A 16,584-nucleotide genomic window follows, 5' to 3' on the forward strand; every position below is an offset into this window, starting at 1 on the left:
TCTACTATAATGGAACTTTTAAATGGTGATAATATACTGATACTGATTTTTAAAGCTAATAAATTAAAAAAAATATTATTATTATTATCTTTCTTAAAGAGATTTTCAGTACAGTTCTTGGCTGGTTCATCTCTGAAGAAAAAGGGAGAGGGCTTCTTAATGATAGGCCCCCTGTCATACAGAGTTAAGTAATATAATGTAGTTTACAGAGTACAGTCGAGACTCTTATAAGATCACTGGTTGGGGGGCGCAATAGGAATCCGCTTAATAGAAGACTAAGAGCTTATGGGATTTCGGCATTTTGGGGGTGTGGCCTATTATCTCGGGTGTGTTAAGAGTTAACGCAATACTTTCTTCGGCAAAGTTTTAGGGCTTGATAAGATCTACCATTTAGAACTTTGGTTCATATGATTAGTTGGCAATTTGGCCGCTAGAGGGACCATCAACAATTTGATGCTAAATTGCACTACGGGAGCCATATCAGGTTGTCAAGCAAACGTTACGATATGCGACAGCTCAAGACCCTGATAATTTGGAAGGATAGTGTCTTCGGGTCTGTTGGGTACGCCAATAACTTACTGACTATGAGTTGCGAAGCTCGAAATTCCTCCACTGGGCGGCGCTAGTGAGCAAGTAAAATTTCAAAACCTCATATCTCAGAATCCTGATAACTTAGAAAGTTGGTGTCTTCGGCAAAGTTGATCAGAATGACATAAACTTACATAAAAATAAACACTTGTTTCAAAATTCTGCCACTAGGAGGCGCTAGTGAACTTGCAAATTTTAGAAATCTCATAGCTCAGAATTCTGATAACTTAGGATGTTGGTGTTTTCGGCAAAGTTGATCAGTATGACATAAACTTACATAAAAATAAACATTTGTTTCGCAATTCTGCCACTAGGCGGCGTTTACTAGGTTTTTTCGTCTTTTTTCGACTTTTTTGGCGGTTTTTCGGCTTTGCATGTTCACTAACGCCGCCTAGTGGCAGAATTGCGAAACAAGTGTTTATTTTTATGAAAGTTTATGCCATTCTGATCAACTTTGCCGAAGACACCAACTTTCTAAGTTATCAGGATTCTGAGCTATGAGATTTCTAAAATTTCAAAGTTCACTAGCGCCTCCTAGTGGCAGAATTTTGAACCAAGTGTTTATTTTTATGTAAGTTCTTGTCATTCTGATCAACTTTTCCGAAGACATCAACTTTCTAAGTTATCGGGGGGAGCGACACTAGTTTTGCCAAGCCGAAAAACAGCCAAAAATATCGAAAAAAAGACGACAAAACCCGGTAAACGCCGCCTAGTGGCAGAATTGCGAAACAAGTGTTTATTTTTATGTAAGTTCATGTCACACTGATCAACTTTGCCGAAGACACCGTCTTCCTAAGTTATCGGGATTCTGAGATATGAGGTTTTGAAATTTTACTTGCTCCCTAGCGCCGCCCAGTGGAGGAATTTCGAACTTCGCAACTCATCGTCAGTAAGTTATTGGCGTACCCAACAACTTTCCCGAAGACACTATCCTTCCAAATTATCAGGGTCTTGAGCTGTCGCATATCGTAACGTTTGCTTGACAACCTGATATGGCTCCCGTAGTGCAATTAAGCATCAAATTGTTGATGGTCCCTCTAGCGGCCAAATTGCCAACTAATCATATGAACCAAAGTTCTAAATGGTAGATCTTATCAAGCCCTAAAACTTTGCCGAAGAAAGTATTGCGTTAACTCTTAACACACCCGAGATAATAGACCACACCCCCAAAATGCCGAAATCCCATAAGCTCTTAGTCTCCTGTAACGCTCACCCCTGTCTAGTAGGAGTTCGTTTAATAGGAGTCCGTTTAATAGGAATTCGTTTAGTAAGAGACTCGACTGTATATGCTGACAGATTTAAGGAAATTGTTTCGTAATTTCAATATTGTATTTCCAAATCAGTCCAGGTGAATAGCGGTGTGGTCTGACTTTGTTGATTGAAGGTGTCCTTGGATTTCAAATGGCGTTGTAGAGTCCGGCATCCAAAAGACAGTAGTGTTGGCTCGTTGGTTGTGTTATTTGCAAGGATATCCACTATGCTGTTTGGAAGTTCATGTTGAACTCGAAGTCCTTCATAGCAGGGACAGTTGACAAGAAGATGTTCTACCGTCATTGTCGCGTTGCACGTGGACCATATTTTGTGAAAAGGTCCTCTGGATCCCATGTTGTGTGATGCATGGGTATGTCCCACTCGAAGACGAGAAAGGATTAGTTGGTCGTGGCGATTTAATGTGTCGGTCCAGGGTGTTGTTTCTCCCTTGATTTTTCGTATGAATGGATGTCTTGTGTTAACCCATTCTTGAGCCCATTTTACGCGAATTGTAGATTTTACCCAGTGTTTGAGATCTGCTCCTGGTACCGCCCTGGTGAACATGCGACCAGTTCGACCTATGGCTGCAAGCTGGGGCTTCTACGTTACCGTTGATGCCACAATGGCCAGGTACCCATAGAAGAACAGTTCCTGTTGGGCAATCCTTTTGGATGGCCTGGATCCATGGGTGGAGGGATGTTGAAGAGTTTATAGTAGTGAGTACGCTGGTAGAGTCGGAGATGACGCAAATTGGTTTTGATGCTGGTGTTGTAGTAGCAAACAGTATAGCAGCGGCCTCCGCCGAAAAAAACAGGGCATTGATCCGGTATCCGAAAGAAGTGACTTCTATCTTTGTCAGCGACAACGAAGCCAGTCCGGCCCATGGCTTTTGAACCATCAGTGTAGCGAAGGTTGTAGTTACACCTAAACCTTGATTTACGTCCACTATTGGCTTAGCGAAAAAAAATCTACCGACAAAATAATTATCAAAATACACATTTTTATATTTTTGTACACTTCTCCTAATCACGAAGATGTTTGAAAAAATAAAAAACTGTTGAGTTTGCTCATTGTCTTAGCGGTAGAATTTTATGTCGCTCAGCCAAGCATGGACGTAAAAAAAGGACAAGGTGTACAATATTTGCTGGCTAACAATTGCGTGACATATGAACGCATAGCAGTAGAATTATCCCCTGCACGGAAATGTTTTCCAACAGAGAGATCGACGTGAATGTTTGCAGCGTCCCATCTTTTGGCTCCAACCCAGTGGAGTTGTTCAACCAGTGGGAGTTCCAAATGGGCCAGGTTGACGAGGGTTCTATTTGCCTCACTGAGGAGAAAGACCTCGTGATCCCCAGTGGTCTTTTCTGTGTAGCAGATTGCTCTGCAGCACAAAGTCTGTGCCACCTGGTATCGAAAAGGAAGAACACAAAGTTCTATGCAAGCCGCATCTGCTGGAGTAGATGGAAGCAAACCAGCGATAATCCGTATGTACTGTTTGTACGTTGGACATAGATGATGTAGTATGAGGGAGGCTTCTGATAAGCAGTACAGTTCAATACCATAAAATAGTTGGCTATTCACGATAGCTTTTATAAGTGTAGAATTAGCATAAGTTAAAATACACGTAAATACAAACAAAAAAAAAAAAAACGATAGCTTTTGCAACTCTCAGGAGAGTTTCTCTGTTGCTACTACGGTGCGGTTTTGATAAAATACGGAGTATGTTTAAACGTGTTTGGCATTTCTATTTCATTTCGCTCAGGTGGTCTTTGAAACGCAGCTCACGATCTAGTCGCACGCCTAGTACAACGATCGTTTTTTTAACCCTTTCCTTCCCACGACTTTGAACGACTATATCTATGCCAAAAAACGTTTCCGAAAAAAGTGGTAGAACAAAAGTTATTGCAAATTGGCTAAATTTTTCGAAATCAATGAATAAAATTTTGGTTGTAAATCAATAGGTTTTTGATTGTTTATCAATAGTTCAACTATTGAAACAAGTAGTTAGTAGTTGGGTTAACCTTATGAGGTTATAACCATATTCTAAAAATTATTGCATCATATTCATCTAATTCCGTTTGTCCGGAGTTCGTCGAAAATCGATGGTGCTCTAGAGCAACCATGGGAAGTAGAGGGTTAAGGTATTTGAGATCCGTTTAGTTTGACAGGCGTTGTTAAATTTCTATGCCGAGAGCGACAAATGTGTGATATTACACTTTTTTCTGCCGAAAATTTGAAGCCAAAAAGAGAGGCCCATCTGGCAACCGCAGATACTACAGCTTGCAGTTCACGTCTAATAAACTTCAGGGTACGGCCGACGACAACTAGGACAATGTCGTCCGTATATACAAATATGTATATATCTTTGGGTAGGGTGTTGAATACGGTGTTCATCAAAACTAAGAAGATAGTAACCGCAATGACGGAGCCTTGTGGGACTCGGGTTTCTTATTTGCGGGTTGAAGAGAAGTGTTTTCCAAAAGTTCTGCCGCTTAGAAAGTTTTTCAGGAAATGAAGAATGTTACCACTCAAACCCCATGCCGCCAGTTGATTGATGGGCCGTGGCATCCAGGCGCAATTATATACTTTGGCCAGATTCAACGAAACGATATCTGCATGCAGGCCACTGTTTACGGCACCTTGGAGAACATCTCCTAGACCCGTGAAGTACGTTACTGTCCCATGGCCAGGCCGGAAAGAATGTTGCCGATGATCAAGAAGCTAGTTGTCCTCCAAGAGAATCTGATACTAGTGTATCTAGTATGTCCAGTCCTGGAAATGTTGCCAGTTTGCTTGAGCATACTTCCATTGGGGGCGGTATGATATCGATGTTGGTTGTTCATCGATACTGTGGTGCCTTAGCACAGACAACACTCTTATGGATGCACCATAGTAGCGAGAAGAGGTCTAGACCACGATATTCTTATAGGTACACTGTGAGAGTAGAGAGATGTAAACAAGGAAGGTTAGATTTGGTAAATTGTTTCCTGTAATAAATCGACATTTAAAATACAAATAAATTAGTATTTAAGTAAGGTATCACATATTGGCGACAGTGGAAGGGATTTTTGTTCTACCGAAGGTAAGTTTTAATCTGTTTGGGGTTGATATGGGTGAAAAATGTAGTGGAAATAACAATCGGAAAATATGTTCTACAGAATTGATCGGAAACGAAGCTGGTACTGTGGCTTAGCGCAAGGTCTTAGAGACTGTAAACTAAACGGAAGCGGCTGTTTCGAGCAGCGCAGGTCAATAGACTGTAATCTGGAAGCGGCTATTACACAGTACGGGGAAAGGTCAGAGAAGACTGAAAACGGAAAGCGGCTGTTTCGAGCAGCGCTAAGGTCCCGGAGACTGAAAAGGTAAACAATGAATAATATACATATATGAAAAAATAATCTGAGAAGAAAACATGTTTCAGTAGGAAACGCGTATCGCAGCTTACTGGAAACCTGGAAAAGCTGACTCGAGGCAATACCGACAAGTGAACGAGGTAAATATACGAATAGGAATATACAAGTAAAGAAACATCTGATTGGAATGTTTTTTTTTAGTCGGCTAATCAGTCATGGACAGGTTCGACATTCCAGCATTCAAGTTCAAACAGATTCCTCCCAACGAAGTCCGTGATGAATGGGTTCGATACAAACGACATTTCGAGTACCTGGCTCTAGCCAACGCGATCACGAATAAGACGCGATTGAAGCATATATTCCTGGCCAAAGCCGGACCAGATGTCCAGGAGGTTTTTAGCAGCATTCCAGGGGCAGATGTAGAAGAGGGCATAGGCGTGAACCCTTTTGAGGTCGCAATTGATAAGCTTGATGCGTATTTTGCTCCAAAACAGCATGAAGCTTACCAGCGTTTCTTGTTCTGGTCACTGAAACCCCAGGATAAGGACGAGTCACTCGATAAATTTCTGCTTCGATCAATGGAACTAGCGAACAAGTGCAATTTCGGAAATACGAGACAAGAGAGCGCGGAGATAAGTGTCATTGACAAACTGATTCAATTGTCCCCTCCGGATCTACGCGAAAAACTGTTGCATAAGGATCATCTTACTCTGGATGAGGTTACTAAGATTGTCAACACACATGAGTCCATCAAGTTTCAAGCAGGACGAATGTTTGGTGCGAATGCTTCCCACGAATCGGTTCCAAGCGAAATCAACAAGATTCACAGCGCGCAAAGAGATTCTGGGTATGAATGTTCTCGTTGTGGCCGCCGCGGACACAATGGTATGGATCGTATTTGTCCGGCGAGAAACAAGCCGTGTGACTTATGCCGGAAAATTGGTCATTTTGCTAGATGCTGTCGTACTACCCGTCCCGCACAGAAGCGCAAATTCGAAAACAGACTCGATGATGGTGAAACCAGCCGGAAACGATTGAAGTATGAAGCGGTTAGGCACGTGGATAACCTGGAAGAAGGTAATGGTGAGGATAGCGTTCCATGCTTCGTGTTTAACGTTGGAGATGGAGACGCATTCTTGTGGGTATCCGTAGGTGGAGTACTCATTCAAATGTTGATTGACTCAGGCTGTCAGAAAAACATAATCGATGACGTGACTTGGGCGAATATGCAAGAACAAGGTGTGAAGGTGGAAAATCGACGATCGAATTCTGATCAAAACTTCAGAGCATATGGAAAGGCATCCGTCCCATTGGTCGTAAAGCAGGTATTTGAAGCGGTGATCAGAGTCAAGAATAACGAGAAACGCATCGAGAAAGTAGCAACGTTTTATGTGATAGAGGCAGGATCGCAACCGCTGCTAGGCAGAATCACAGCTAAGGATTTGGGAGTGCTGGTTCTGGGTTTGCCTAGTACGGATGCTCCGGAAGTCTTCCGTTTGGCGTTAGAACAGAAGCGACCATTCCCCAAATTGAAAGGTGTTTTGTTGACCATTCCGATCGACCGCACTGTCACACCAGTGTGCCAACATGCTAGACGGCCTCCATTGGCACTTCTAGACAAAATTGAGCAGAAACTCGAGTCTTTGCAGGCGTCAGATATCATTGAACCGGTCAACGAATACAGTCAATGGGTTTCACCACTGGTGACTATTGTGAAGGATAATGGTGACCTCCGGTTGTGTGTAGATATGCGGCGGGCTAACCTGGCAATCAAACGCGAGGGTCATTTAATGCCAACATTCGACGATTTCTTGCCGTTGCTCAGAAATGCCAAGGTGTTCAGCCGGTTGGACATCAAAGACGCGTTCCATCAACTTGAGTTACACGAATCGTGCCGTGACATCACAACGTTTATCACACACAAAGGGATGTATCGTTACAAACGGCTCATGTTTGGTATATCGTGCGCGCCGGAAATGTTCCAAAAAGTTTTGGAACAAGTTTTGGCAGATTGCGAAAACGTTGTGAGTTTTATCGACGACATCCTAATCTTCGGGGGGACTGAAGAAGAGCATGACCGAGCTTTGGAGAAGGTCATGAACGCTCTTAAATCGAGAAATATTCTGCTGAATCACGATAAATGTGTCTATAAGGTAAAAGAGGTTGATTTTCTGGGTCACCACGTGTCGGAAAATGGCATCAAACCGACAGAAGATAAAATGGCCGTTTTGAAGTCATTCCGTGCTCCGCATACTGCAGAAGAATTAAGGAGTTTCTTAGGGTTGGTAACCTAGGTCGGACGATTTCTTCCAAATTTAGCTACGATTTCTGCACCACTGAGACAGTTGACCCATACTGGAGTCAAATTTGATTGGAGATCAGAACACGAAGAAGCTTTCCGGAAGCTGAAAGAGATGGTAACGGATATCAAAACGCTGCATTACTTTGATAGCTCTCTGAGAACTCGCGTAGTAGCTGACGCGTCGCCGGTTGGTCTAGGGGCTGTTTTAATACAGTTTTCTGACCCGAATAACGATTTCCACCCTCGAGTAGTGAGTTATGCCAGCAAAAGCCTCAGTCCGACAGAAAAACGTTACTGTCAGACTGAGAAGGAGGCGCTTGCCTTAGTTTGGGCAGTCGAGCGGTTCTCAGTATATCTTCTTGGACGGAAATTCGAATTGGAAACGGACCATAAACCGCTAGAAGTAATATTTGGTTCCACATCACGACCATGTGCGCGCATCGAAAGATGGTTGCTTCGCCTACAAGCCTACACATTTGTAGTTCGTTATCGCAAGGGTTCTGAAAATGTTGCAGACAGTCTTTCGCGGCTACCAGAGTTCGGAGAAGATCACGAGTTTGATGGTGACAACCAGTTCCTGGTGTTAGCCATTATGGAATCTGCGGCGATCGATATCAGTGAATTGGAGAAGGCTTCTAAAGACGATTTGGAACTTTTGGCTGTCCAGGATTATGTACGTTTTGGAAAATGGTCTGCCGAGGTTAAACCGTTCGAACCATTCCATTCGGAATTAGGGTTGACTGGCGATATTCTGGTTCGTGGAACCAAACTCGTGGTTCCCAGAGCATTGAGAAACAGAATGCTGATTTTGGCACATGAAGGTCACTCAGGAGAAACTGTCATGAAACGGAGATTAAGAGATCGTGTCTGGTGGCCCGGGATGGACCGTGAGATTTCGAAGTACGTAACGGCGTGTGAAGGCTGCAGATTGGTCGGTTTACCGAATCGTCCAGAACCAATGCAAAGAAGAGAGCTACCAACAAAGCCGTGGGTAGACGTAGCTCTTGATTTTATGGGACCACTTCCCACCGGAGAAAACCTCATGGTTATTGTCGACTATTTTAGCCGCTACAAGGAAGTCGAAATTTTGAAGCAGATAACGGCTGAAGAGACGACAACCAGGCTACATAAGATTTTCACACGTTTGGGATTTCCTGCCACAATCACTTTGGACAATGCACGGCAATTCGTTAGTGCAAAATTCGAGACCTACTGCAAGGACCATGGTATTCGTCAGAATTATTCCACCCCATACTGGCCTCAAGAAAATGGCTTAGTTGAGCGCCAGAATCGATCGCTACTCAAAAGACTTCAGATAAGCCATGCGCTAGGTCGGGACTGGAAAAATGACTTGATGGATTACCTTATGATGTATTATTCTACACCACACTCCATCACAGGAAAGACTCCTACTGAAATGATGTATGGTCATACAATACGCTCAAAGATTCCCTGTCTAGGAGATATTGAAACTACGCCTCGAGATGATGAAGTTAGTGAAAGGGACCGGGTTCTGAAGGAAAAAGGGAAGGAACGTGAGGATCAACGACGACTGGCAAGAGAATCAGGAATACAAGCAGGGGACACCGTTCTTTTGAAAAATTTGCTACCTGGTAATAAACTAACACCTACATTCAACCCAACGGAATACCTTGTCTTGAATAAGGAAGGATCGCGTGTTACGGTGAGAAACAAAGTTTCGGACAAAGTGTATCGACGTAACGTTGCTCATGTAAAACGAGTTGTTGGGGACCCCGACAAAGCAGAAAACAGCCAATCAGAGACTGAACAGCTTGAGCCAACAACTGATGAATCGTCTCCGTCAACATCGTTCAAGAATCTTGACCAACCGCAACATCTTGATCGTTCTAGGATGCGCCGGGAAGTAAAACTACCGGATCGGTTCAAGGATTTTGTGATCTCGGAATAAAGTAGCGATCTCATAGAGAAAACGAGATGTGGTGCCTTAGCACAGACAACACTCTTATGGATGCACCATAGTAGCGAGAAGAGGTCTAGACCACGATATTCTTATAGGTACACTGTGAGAGTAGAGAGATGTAAACAAGGAAGGTTAGATTTGGTAAATTGTTTTCTGTAATAAATCGACATTTAAAATACAAATAAATTAGTATTTAAGTAAGGTATCACAGATACGAATTGTAATCGGGTAGTTACCCATAGGGGCCTGTCCATAAACTACGTAGACTCTTAGAGGAGCGGGGTCGGGCGGTAGGTCTGGCCAAAGTCTACGCTCCATACAAATTCCAAAAATTTTGTTTGAGCAAAAGTCTACGGAGGAGGAGGGGGGTTTGAGATTGCCCAAAATGAGTCTACGTAGTTTATGGACATCGCCTAGGGTCTTCTCCGGCTTCCCAGCGGAGCCGATTGACAATAGGGTAAATCGGGGTAGTTTGGCCACCCTAAGCAAAAGTCGTTTTAACATGCAAAAAACAGCGATAAATCTCTCGTTTATCGTATGATCATAATGATTCTGATAATACTACGCAGGATACATGAAAATATCAAAGTCAAATCGTGTTTGACAAAAAAAGATTTTTGAAAAAAGTATGATTTTTGCGTCGATTTTAAACCGTCGGGGTAATTTGAGCACCCTATTTTCAATGAAGATTTTTTCGCCTAATGTAACACAAACTTATTATGCACCGATAGACATCTAAGGCCGTTACAAATATTTATTCCACTTTTTGTCCCACCACTCTTTGGCTGGTCGAGGGGGGGGGTATAAAAATAATAAAGCATTTATTCTGAAAAATATTAAAAACTCATCGGATTTGTTAAAGAATTTTCAGCAAGACCCGATATTTTGATAAATATTTTTCATCTGCCCCCTCAAAATGCGAAATCCAGCAAAAAATTTTTGAGGGGGGGGGGGGGGGGGCAGAAAGTCAAAGATAAATTTGTATCAGCCTAATGTATTTTAACAACAGGTGTCTTATGTCGTGTTTTTATTCAGCCCTCTTCGGGGTAATTAGGCCAACGTTTTTCAATTTTATTTTTCTAATTTACTGTGGGCTTTAACTAATTCGTTTTAATGTTTCAATTGCTTCCATATCAGACCAGTAGTAGAGCTGTAAGGTCGGTTTGTTAGAAATATTAGATTTTAGGTGATTTTTATGAGGTGCTCAATTGCCCCTTGGCCAAATTACCCCGACTAATTCCTACTAGATTACTGCAAAACATTTTTATTTACATTAGAAAACATTTCACGGTGTGTTTATAGAACAACTTTAAAACAAAAAAATAAGTAAGTCTGAAATTTTGCCCAGTGATACTTTGGGCCATTCCCTTCAATTTGCTGGGTCGGTTGAAAACATCCATCGGGGGGTCTAGAACAAAAGTTTTTTTTTGAAGGTTTTTCATGCAAAAACTGTTAAAAGTGCATATTGTAAATTATTGCATCTCCTACAAATAGTCACTACTTTTTTGTCTTTGAAGATAGAACCATACAATTTTTAGGCGTTTCGAAGTTGTACGCGTAGATGACTGTGTGAAAATTTCATTGAAATATGTTGAATGGTTTTCAAGTAATAGCAAAACTACCAAACGCATTCTAAAATACTAGGCTTAGTAGCAAACGATCAACAAAATATCTATATTTTTTATACAATAATACATGAAACATATTTTATTCTAAACACCTTGAGTTATTATGATGGCGGTACTGTGAAAACTTGTTATTCAAATGATGAACAGATACATAGTCAAATACATGAAAGGAAAACACACACTGTCATTATGTAGTTTTTTACTAAAGTATTAATTATTTATTTCAAGAACGTGGTTTTGCGTATACATGTTCACAAATACAAGTATGTCTCTATTACGAATCCTATAATAAACACAATTATCATGCTTGCTGAGCATGTCGGCCTTCCCTAAAGAAAATATTTGAATGTTATTTGGTAAGCCAAGAAAAGCACTCGAGGATTGGGAAACATCTCTGTTTCGAAGAAAAAGTATAGAAGCTAAATTATTTGGGGATTAATGTTTACAAGCTCAAAATTAAATAGTATTTCACCTTAGTCAATGAATAAAAACAAGTTAACTCTGTTAAGACCTCATAATAACATTGAAGTTGTGAGTATGAGTCCACATTAAACCAAGACAGGACACAATAACGAGAAGTGAAATCAAAACAGAATTCAGTTGGGCAATATTCGATCAAGGGCAACCTTACGGTACTAAACATAGTTTCCGAATTATTCCACGATATTTGACATAGCTGTTGGACCCAAACTTAGGTTTGTCTTTAAATTTAATAGCAATATGATGCTTATTACTTATGCCACCATTTATTAACAAATAACTGATAATAAGTTCTGAAAGAAGAGTTAAAAGCAGGGAGTACTTATTGAAAATGTTTCTACATTAGGCATGACAATTAGGCTGTTCAGCATAAAGCCAAGGAAAAACAATTTGATAACAATGGTTTAAATAGTCTTATCGATTTGCATATGATGTCTCAAAAATATTTTCTGTGGTTTCCTCCAAGCATGAGGATGAGTGATTGATCATTGTTAGGGCGTCGTTGACTAGTAGAATATTTTCAACATGAATCTATATCTTTCGAAAAAGTAACAAACAGTTTTTTTGTAATCCAAATTATTGCGCCACGCTCTCCTAAAGCCTTTTGCTTGCAATCTGATACTTAGATAAGACCTTAATCATTTAAAAAAAATGGAAAAAATGAACATGTATACGCAAAACCGCGTTCTTGAGATAAATAATTAATACTTTAGTCAAAAGCTACATAATGGCAATGTGTGTGTTTTCCTTTCATGTATTTGACTATGTTATTGTTCATTATTTGAAAAACAAGTTTTCACAGTACATACCGCCATCATAATGACTCAAGGTCCTTAGAATTAAAATTTGTTCATGTATTATTATATAAAAAATATAGATATTTTGTTGGACTTTTGCTACTAAGCTTAGTGTTTTAGAATGCGTTTGATAGTTTTGCTATTATTTGGAAATCATTCAACATATTTTAATGAAATTTTCACACAGTCACCTACGCATACTACTTCGAAACGCCTGATAATTTTATAATTCTATCCTCAAAGACAAAAAAGTTGTGAATATTTGTAGGAGATGCAATAATTTACAATATGCGCTTTTAACTGTTTTTGCATGAAAAACCTTCAAAAAAAAATTTCGAACGGTCGCGTTTTTTGACAGTGATTCTGCGTTCGCGTGTTTCCTCGCTGGAATCGGCTGATGAAATTGGCGGTGCTACGCCTTCCAGCAAAGGCGTACAGTTGTAGTTTTGGCCGTTTCGGAAGATTTGAGGTTGTGCGCTTGTGAAAATAACGTGAAATTTTGGAACAATCTAATCAAAGTTAATCTCGGTGGACTTTGGTCTTCAGCCATTTTTGGTGAAACTTTCGGGATATTGAGTGGCAGAAGCTTTTCAATTCGCGTCATACGGAAAAAATAGCAGTTGAGAGTATTGGTCGATCGATTTCATTTGCAAAGTATGTTTCCGTCTGCTAGGTTCAGTTCCTGCGGCTACAAGTGGCCATCGTGGCGCTGTTTAGTGTGTGTGCGGCGGAAGTAGACAAATAGTTTCGTTTGCTCGATACGTTCCGTTTGAATGCTGCACAGTAGAGTCGATATTTCCGCGGCGGTGTTCTCGTGCGTACTTGCGCAGTTGCAAACTTTAAATAATTCGGATGAGTGAATTGGATTCAGCTGACATGCAACAAATTTGGTGTAAATAACGGCATTTAGTTGGAAATCTTTAATTTCCTAAGGCGTAATATTGTCTCGACCCTCGGACACACGGAATTATTTATGCTGATCGAATGACGCTGAAATTGGGTGAGATCTTACCAATATATTTTGTATCTTCCGTATGTTTGTTATCACTTGCCAAGTCACCACTTCGCACACCCTTAATATATTTGCCTATACCTACATGTATTTATTTACTGATTTATTTATCATAACATTTTTGAGTTTTCGTATATACCGGGTAAGATAGTTAATGTAAAACTAATTTATATTTTTGAGTTGGGCCATCATTGAAGGGTCATGGGACCATAACTTTTTGGTTTATTTTCAGAGAGCGAGTAAAGGCGCTTTAGCCTAGGCAATAGGGCCAGGACACGGCGTAAATACCTGTGTTCCATCCCAGGAAGGACCAAGGACTAAGGACCAAGGGGTGACATTAACCTTCTTAGCATAGTCACCCCCACCGATTTTCACCGTATTTTGCTTTTCATAAACTGAGCGGTTGGTACGAGATGTCCCCACTCATTGTTTCTATTGTTGTATTAAAACGCTGCACAGTAGGCCTGGCCGCTTTAATGCTTGTAATGCATCTCCGATGTACTGCAATCATTAATAATGACAAGAAAAATGATGGAAGTAGTCAATTCTATCATTTTCCAGGATTCTTTCAATGAATGGCTGTGTATGTGTAGACTAGACTAGACTAGACTAGAAAAACCTTCAAAAAAAAATTTCGTTCTAGACCCCCCGATGGATGTTTTCAACCGACCCAGCAAATTGAAGGGAATGGCCCAAAGTATCACTGGGCAAAATTTCAGACTTACTTATTTTTTTATTATAAAGTTGTTCTACACAACACACCGTGATTTGCTAAAGAAAATCATTATAATTTATTCGATTTGAGTTATTTCCCTATAGTGGGGCAAGATGAGCACCCCTGATGGGAATACAGAAAACATTTAGAAATTATTGTAATCCACCCAATAATGCTAAGACAGGTTTCCGCATCCTTTGCAACTTTTCGGTTGCGTAAATTTATAAAAATAAGCCACTCCTAATAGTCGTTTATAGTTTTTCGAGTAATTTTGTATAACGTGGTGCTCGTCTTGCCCCGCAGTATGCTAGAGCTGGCCATAAAATATCTTTTTGGTTTAGTCAAAAACATCTTTATTGTGAATTTTGAATCCTGGCATGTTAATGGATGATAGAAAACATTATATAGAAAAGAACTACTGAGAGGTACTTCGAAAAATTGCGTTCACTTTCAATAAACTAAGGGTGCTCATCTTACCCCATCCTACCCCAAAAGAGTCACAGTGATTGGTAGGCATGTTGGTTCACATCAAGTAGCACGTTGGCCAGATGAACATCACGGATGTGTTGATCGCATTGTTTTAAGCATTCCAGAAGAAAAGAAGTCAACTTGATAGATCTGAAACTCTGCTTCTTCATACGACGCACGGCCCACTTTCGGAATAAACTTAACAGTTTCATTCATACCGCATTCCCCTAATAAGAACTTATATCTTTGTATAGTATGTACTTTTCTTATGCTTAATTCAATTCCAATTTATAGCTTGGTCTGGAGGAAGAAGACGTGTGGCGCTGTGTCCTATCATGGGCCAAAAATCAAGCCGGAGTGACCCAACCTACGGCTCACTGGACCGAAGAGGAACGTCAACGTGTCTGCCAACAGTTAGCCCCAGTTATTTCCCACGTCCGCCTTTTCCTAATCGACAGTCAGGTGTTTGCCGAAGAGGTTGAACCCACCGGCGCCGTACCGATCGAACTCTCTCTGGAACGATATCGCCGTGCTGCTCTGCATTCCAACAAACTTCCTCCATCGGCAGTGCCTATCCCGGCGGGGCCATTGGCCGAGAATGACAAACGTCTGCAGCCGAGGTTGATGTTGAACTTGTTCCACGGATCGACGATTCTCAAAAACGACAAAATTCACATGCAAGGAACACTCAACGGATTCTACGGAGCTGCGAAACAAACTTGGCGCTTGGTTTATCGTGCTTCGACCAATGGGTTCTCTGCTGCATCGTTTCACCGGCACTGCGATGGAGTCGCGCCGTTGTTCATCATCGCTATGGTAAGCATCAGTACCTAGATATGTTTTTTGGTTCAATGGATAATTTTCTTATTTCCGGTTTGTTTCGATTCACGGACTGCTATCAAGTCACTTTTTAGTTACTAGTTACATGATCTTCACTTAACTTTAGAAAAGAGGGCTCTCGCCCTTCGTGAGGACAGGCAGGAAGGATTCTCGTGACTCATCGGTTGACAGAAGACCTTTGAGTTTCAACCAAATTTCAATAACAATTTAAATATTCGTCCAAATTTATATAATTCTATGTATGCGTATTCATAGGGAACTCAAGGAGCCATCAGCGGAGGTTTCACGGATGTGGCATTTGCCAAAACGAATCGCAAAGGTGGTTACATTCACTCCGAGAAGGCGTTTTTGTTTGCCTTGAACTACAACAACGATCCACCGATGAAGTTCGACATCGTTAAGAAACCCTACGCCATCTGCTACCATCCGGAGTAAGTTTATCTTTCGCATGTTACCTTTTTTTTTTACTAATGACAGTCTTAATTTACAGCTGTGGACCAATTTTCGGTGCGGGAGCTGATCTGCTGATCTCGAACAATTGCAACGTGAACATGGAGTCGTATTCTAACTTTCCTCACTCGTACGATGGACCGAATGCCGTCTTCGGAAACCTGTTCGGTGAGTACAATTTTTCGATTGCCGACTACGAGGTGTTTACATTGGCACCCTCGGCAGCACCGTCCGGGATGAAAATGAAACATGATCGATATCCTTGAAATGACGATGACTGATTGCAATGCTGTTACAGGTAAGTTAATTAGTTTTGTCTAAGAAGTGTAGTTAAATAATACGCTTGATGGAATTTCAGAATAGCATTTTTATAGGGTTTAAGTACTCATAATGGCAATAGAATAATTTGCTCAAACTTATAACGTAATAACGCTGTACAGTTACTTGGAAAGAACTACATCCCTTACCATTTTCGAAAAGCATGATGGTCTGTTTTTTGCAAGCAAGAGGTTGTTCCTCAGGTAATGTGGGTTTCGAAGTTACCTTACGCGGTACGTCCGTTAGGGATGACTTCGAGAAGCGGGGGACCATACATGAGTACTCTCTATTGGTAAGCCTTCCATCAGCTACCGCCCTGACTTGTCCTTTCGCCCCTGAAAGCTAAAATCCTGGCTAGACTACCCGTTGAACTCAAGCTTCCGAATGGTATCAGGTATCAGGTATCAGAAGGCCGGCTCCAGAGGCACGTTATCCTC

General features: G+C 41.1%; 2 protein-coding genes across 7 annotated transcripts in view; both read left to right on the forward strand.

Annotated features, from left to right (window-relative positions):
• The window catches only part of LOC115259341 (uncharacterized), a 37,467-nt gene extending 20,985 nt beyond the window's left edge, over positions 1 to 16,482 (forward strand). The window contains exons 6-8 of the mRNA XM_062861216.1: positions 14,834 to 15,355; positions 15,635 to 15,810; positions 15,870 to 16,482. Of these exons, the coding sequence (XP_062717200.1) occupies positions 14,834 to 15,355; positions 15,635 to 15,810; positions 15,870 to 16,095 (924 nt within the window). The 3' untranslated portion in view covers positions 16,096 to 16,482. The remainder of the gene's footprint in view (positions 1 to 14,833; positions 15,356 to 15,634; positions 15,811 to 15,869) is intronic.
• On the forward strand, positions 4,698 to 8,313 carry LOC134292231 (uncharacterized protein K02A2.6-like). Of its 6 annotated transcripts, none has more exons than XM_062861214.1 (3): positions 4,698 to 5,204; positions 5,264 to 5,335; positions 5,397 to 8,313. In XM_062861214.1, the coding sequence occupies exon 3, from the start codon at positions 5,411 to 5,413 to the stop codon at positions 7,487 to 7,489; it is 2,079 nt and encodes a 692-aa protein (XP_062717198.1). In that variant the 5' UTR covers positions 4,698 to 5,204; positions 5,264 to 5,335; positions 5,397 to 5,410; the 3' UTR covers positions 7,490 to 8,313. The 6 variants fall into 6 exon arrangements, with proteins under 6 accessions (XP_062717198.1, XP_062717199.1, XP_062717197.1 ...); XM_062861215.1 differs by having other exon boundaries at positions 5,267 to 5,335; XM_062861213.1 differs by having other exon boundaries at positions 4,698 to 5,335.
• Positions 16,483 to 16,584: the final 102 nt, after the last annotated feature.

Source organism: Aedes albopictus, chromosome 3 (assembly GCF_035046485.1).
Source record: "Aedes albopictus strain Foshan chromosome 3, AalbF5, whole genome shotgun sequence".
In the NCBI taxonomy this organism is placed as follows: Eukaryota; Metazoa; Arthropoda; class Insecta; order Diptera; family Culicidae; genus Aedes; species Aedes albopictus.

What these genes read in the sequence shown, in the direction of transcription:
- LOC134292231 (XM_062861213.1), top strand. Translation starts at nt 5,411, where the DNA reads ATGGACAGGTTCGACATTCCAGCATTCAAGTTCAAACAGATTCCTCCC.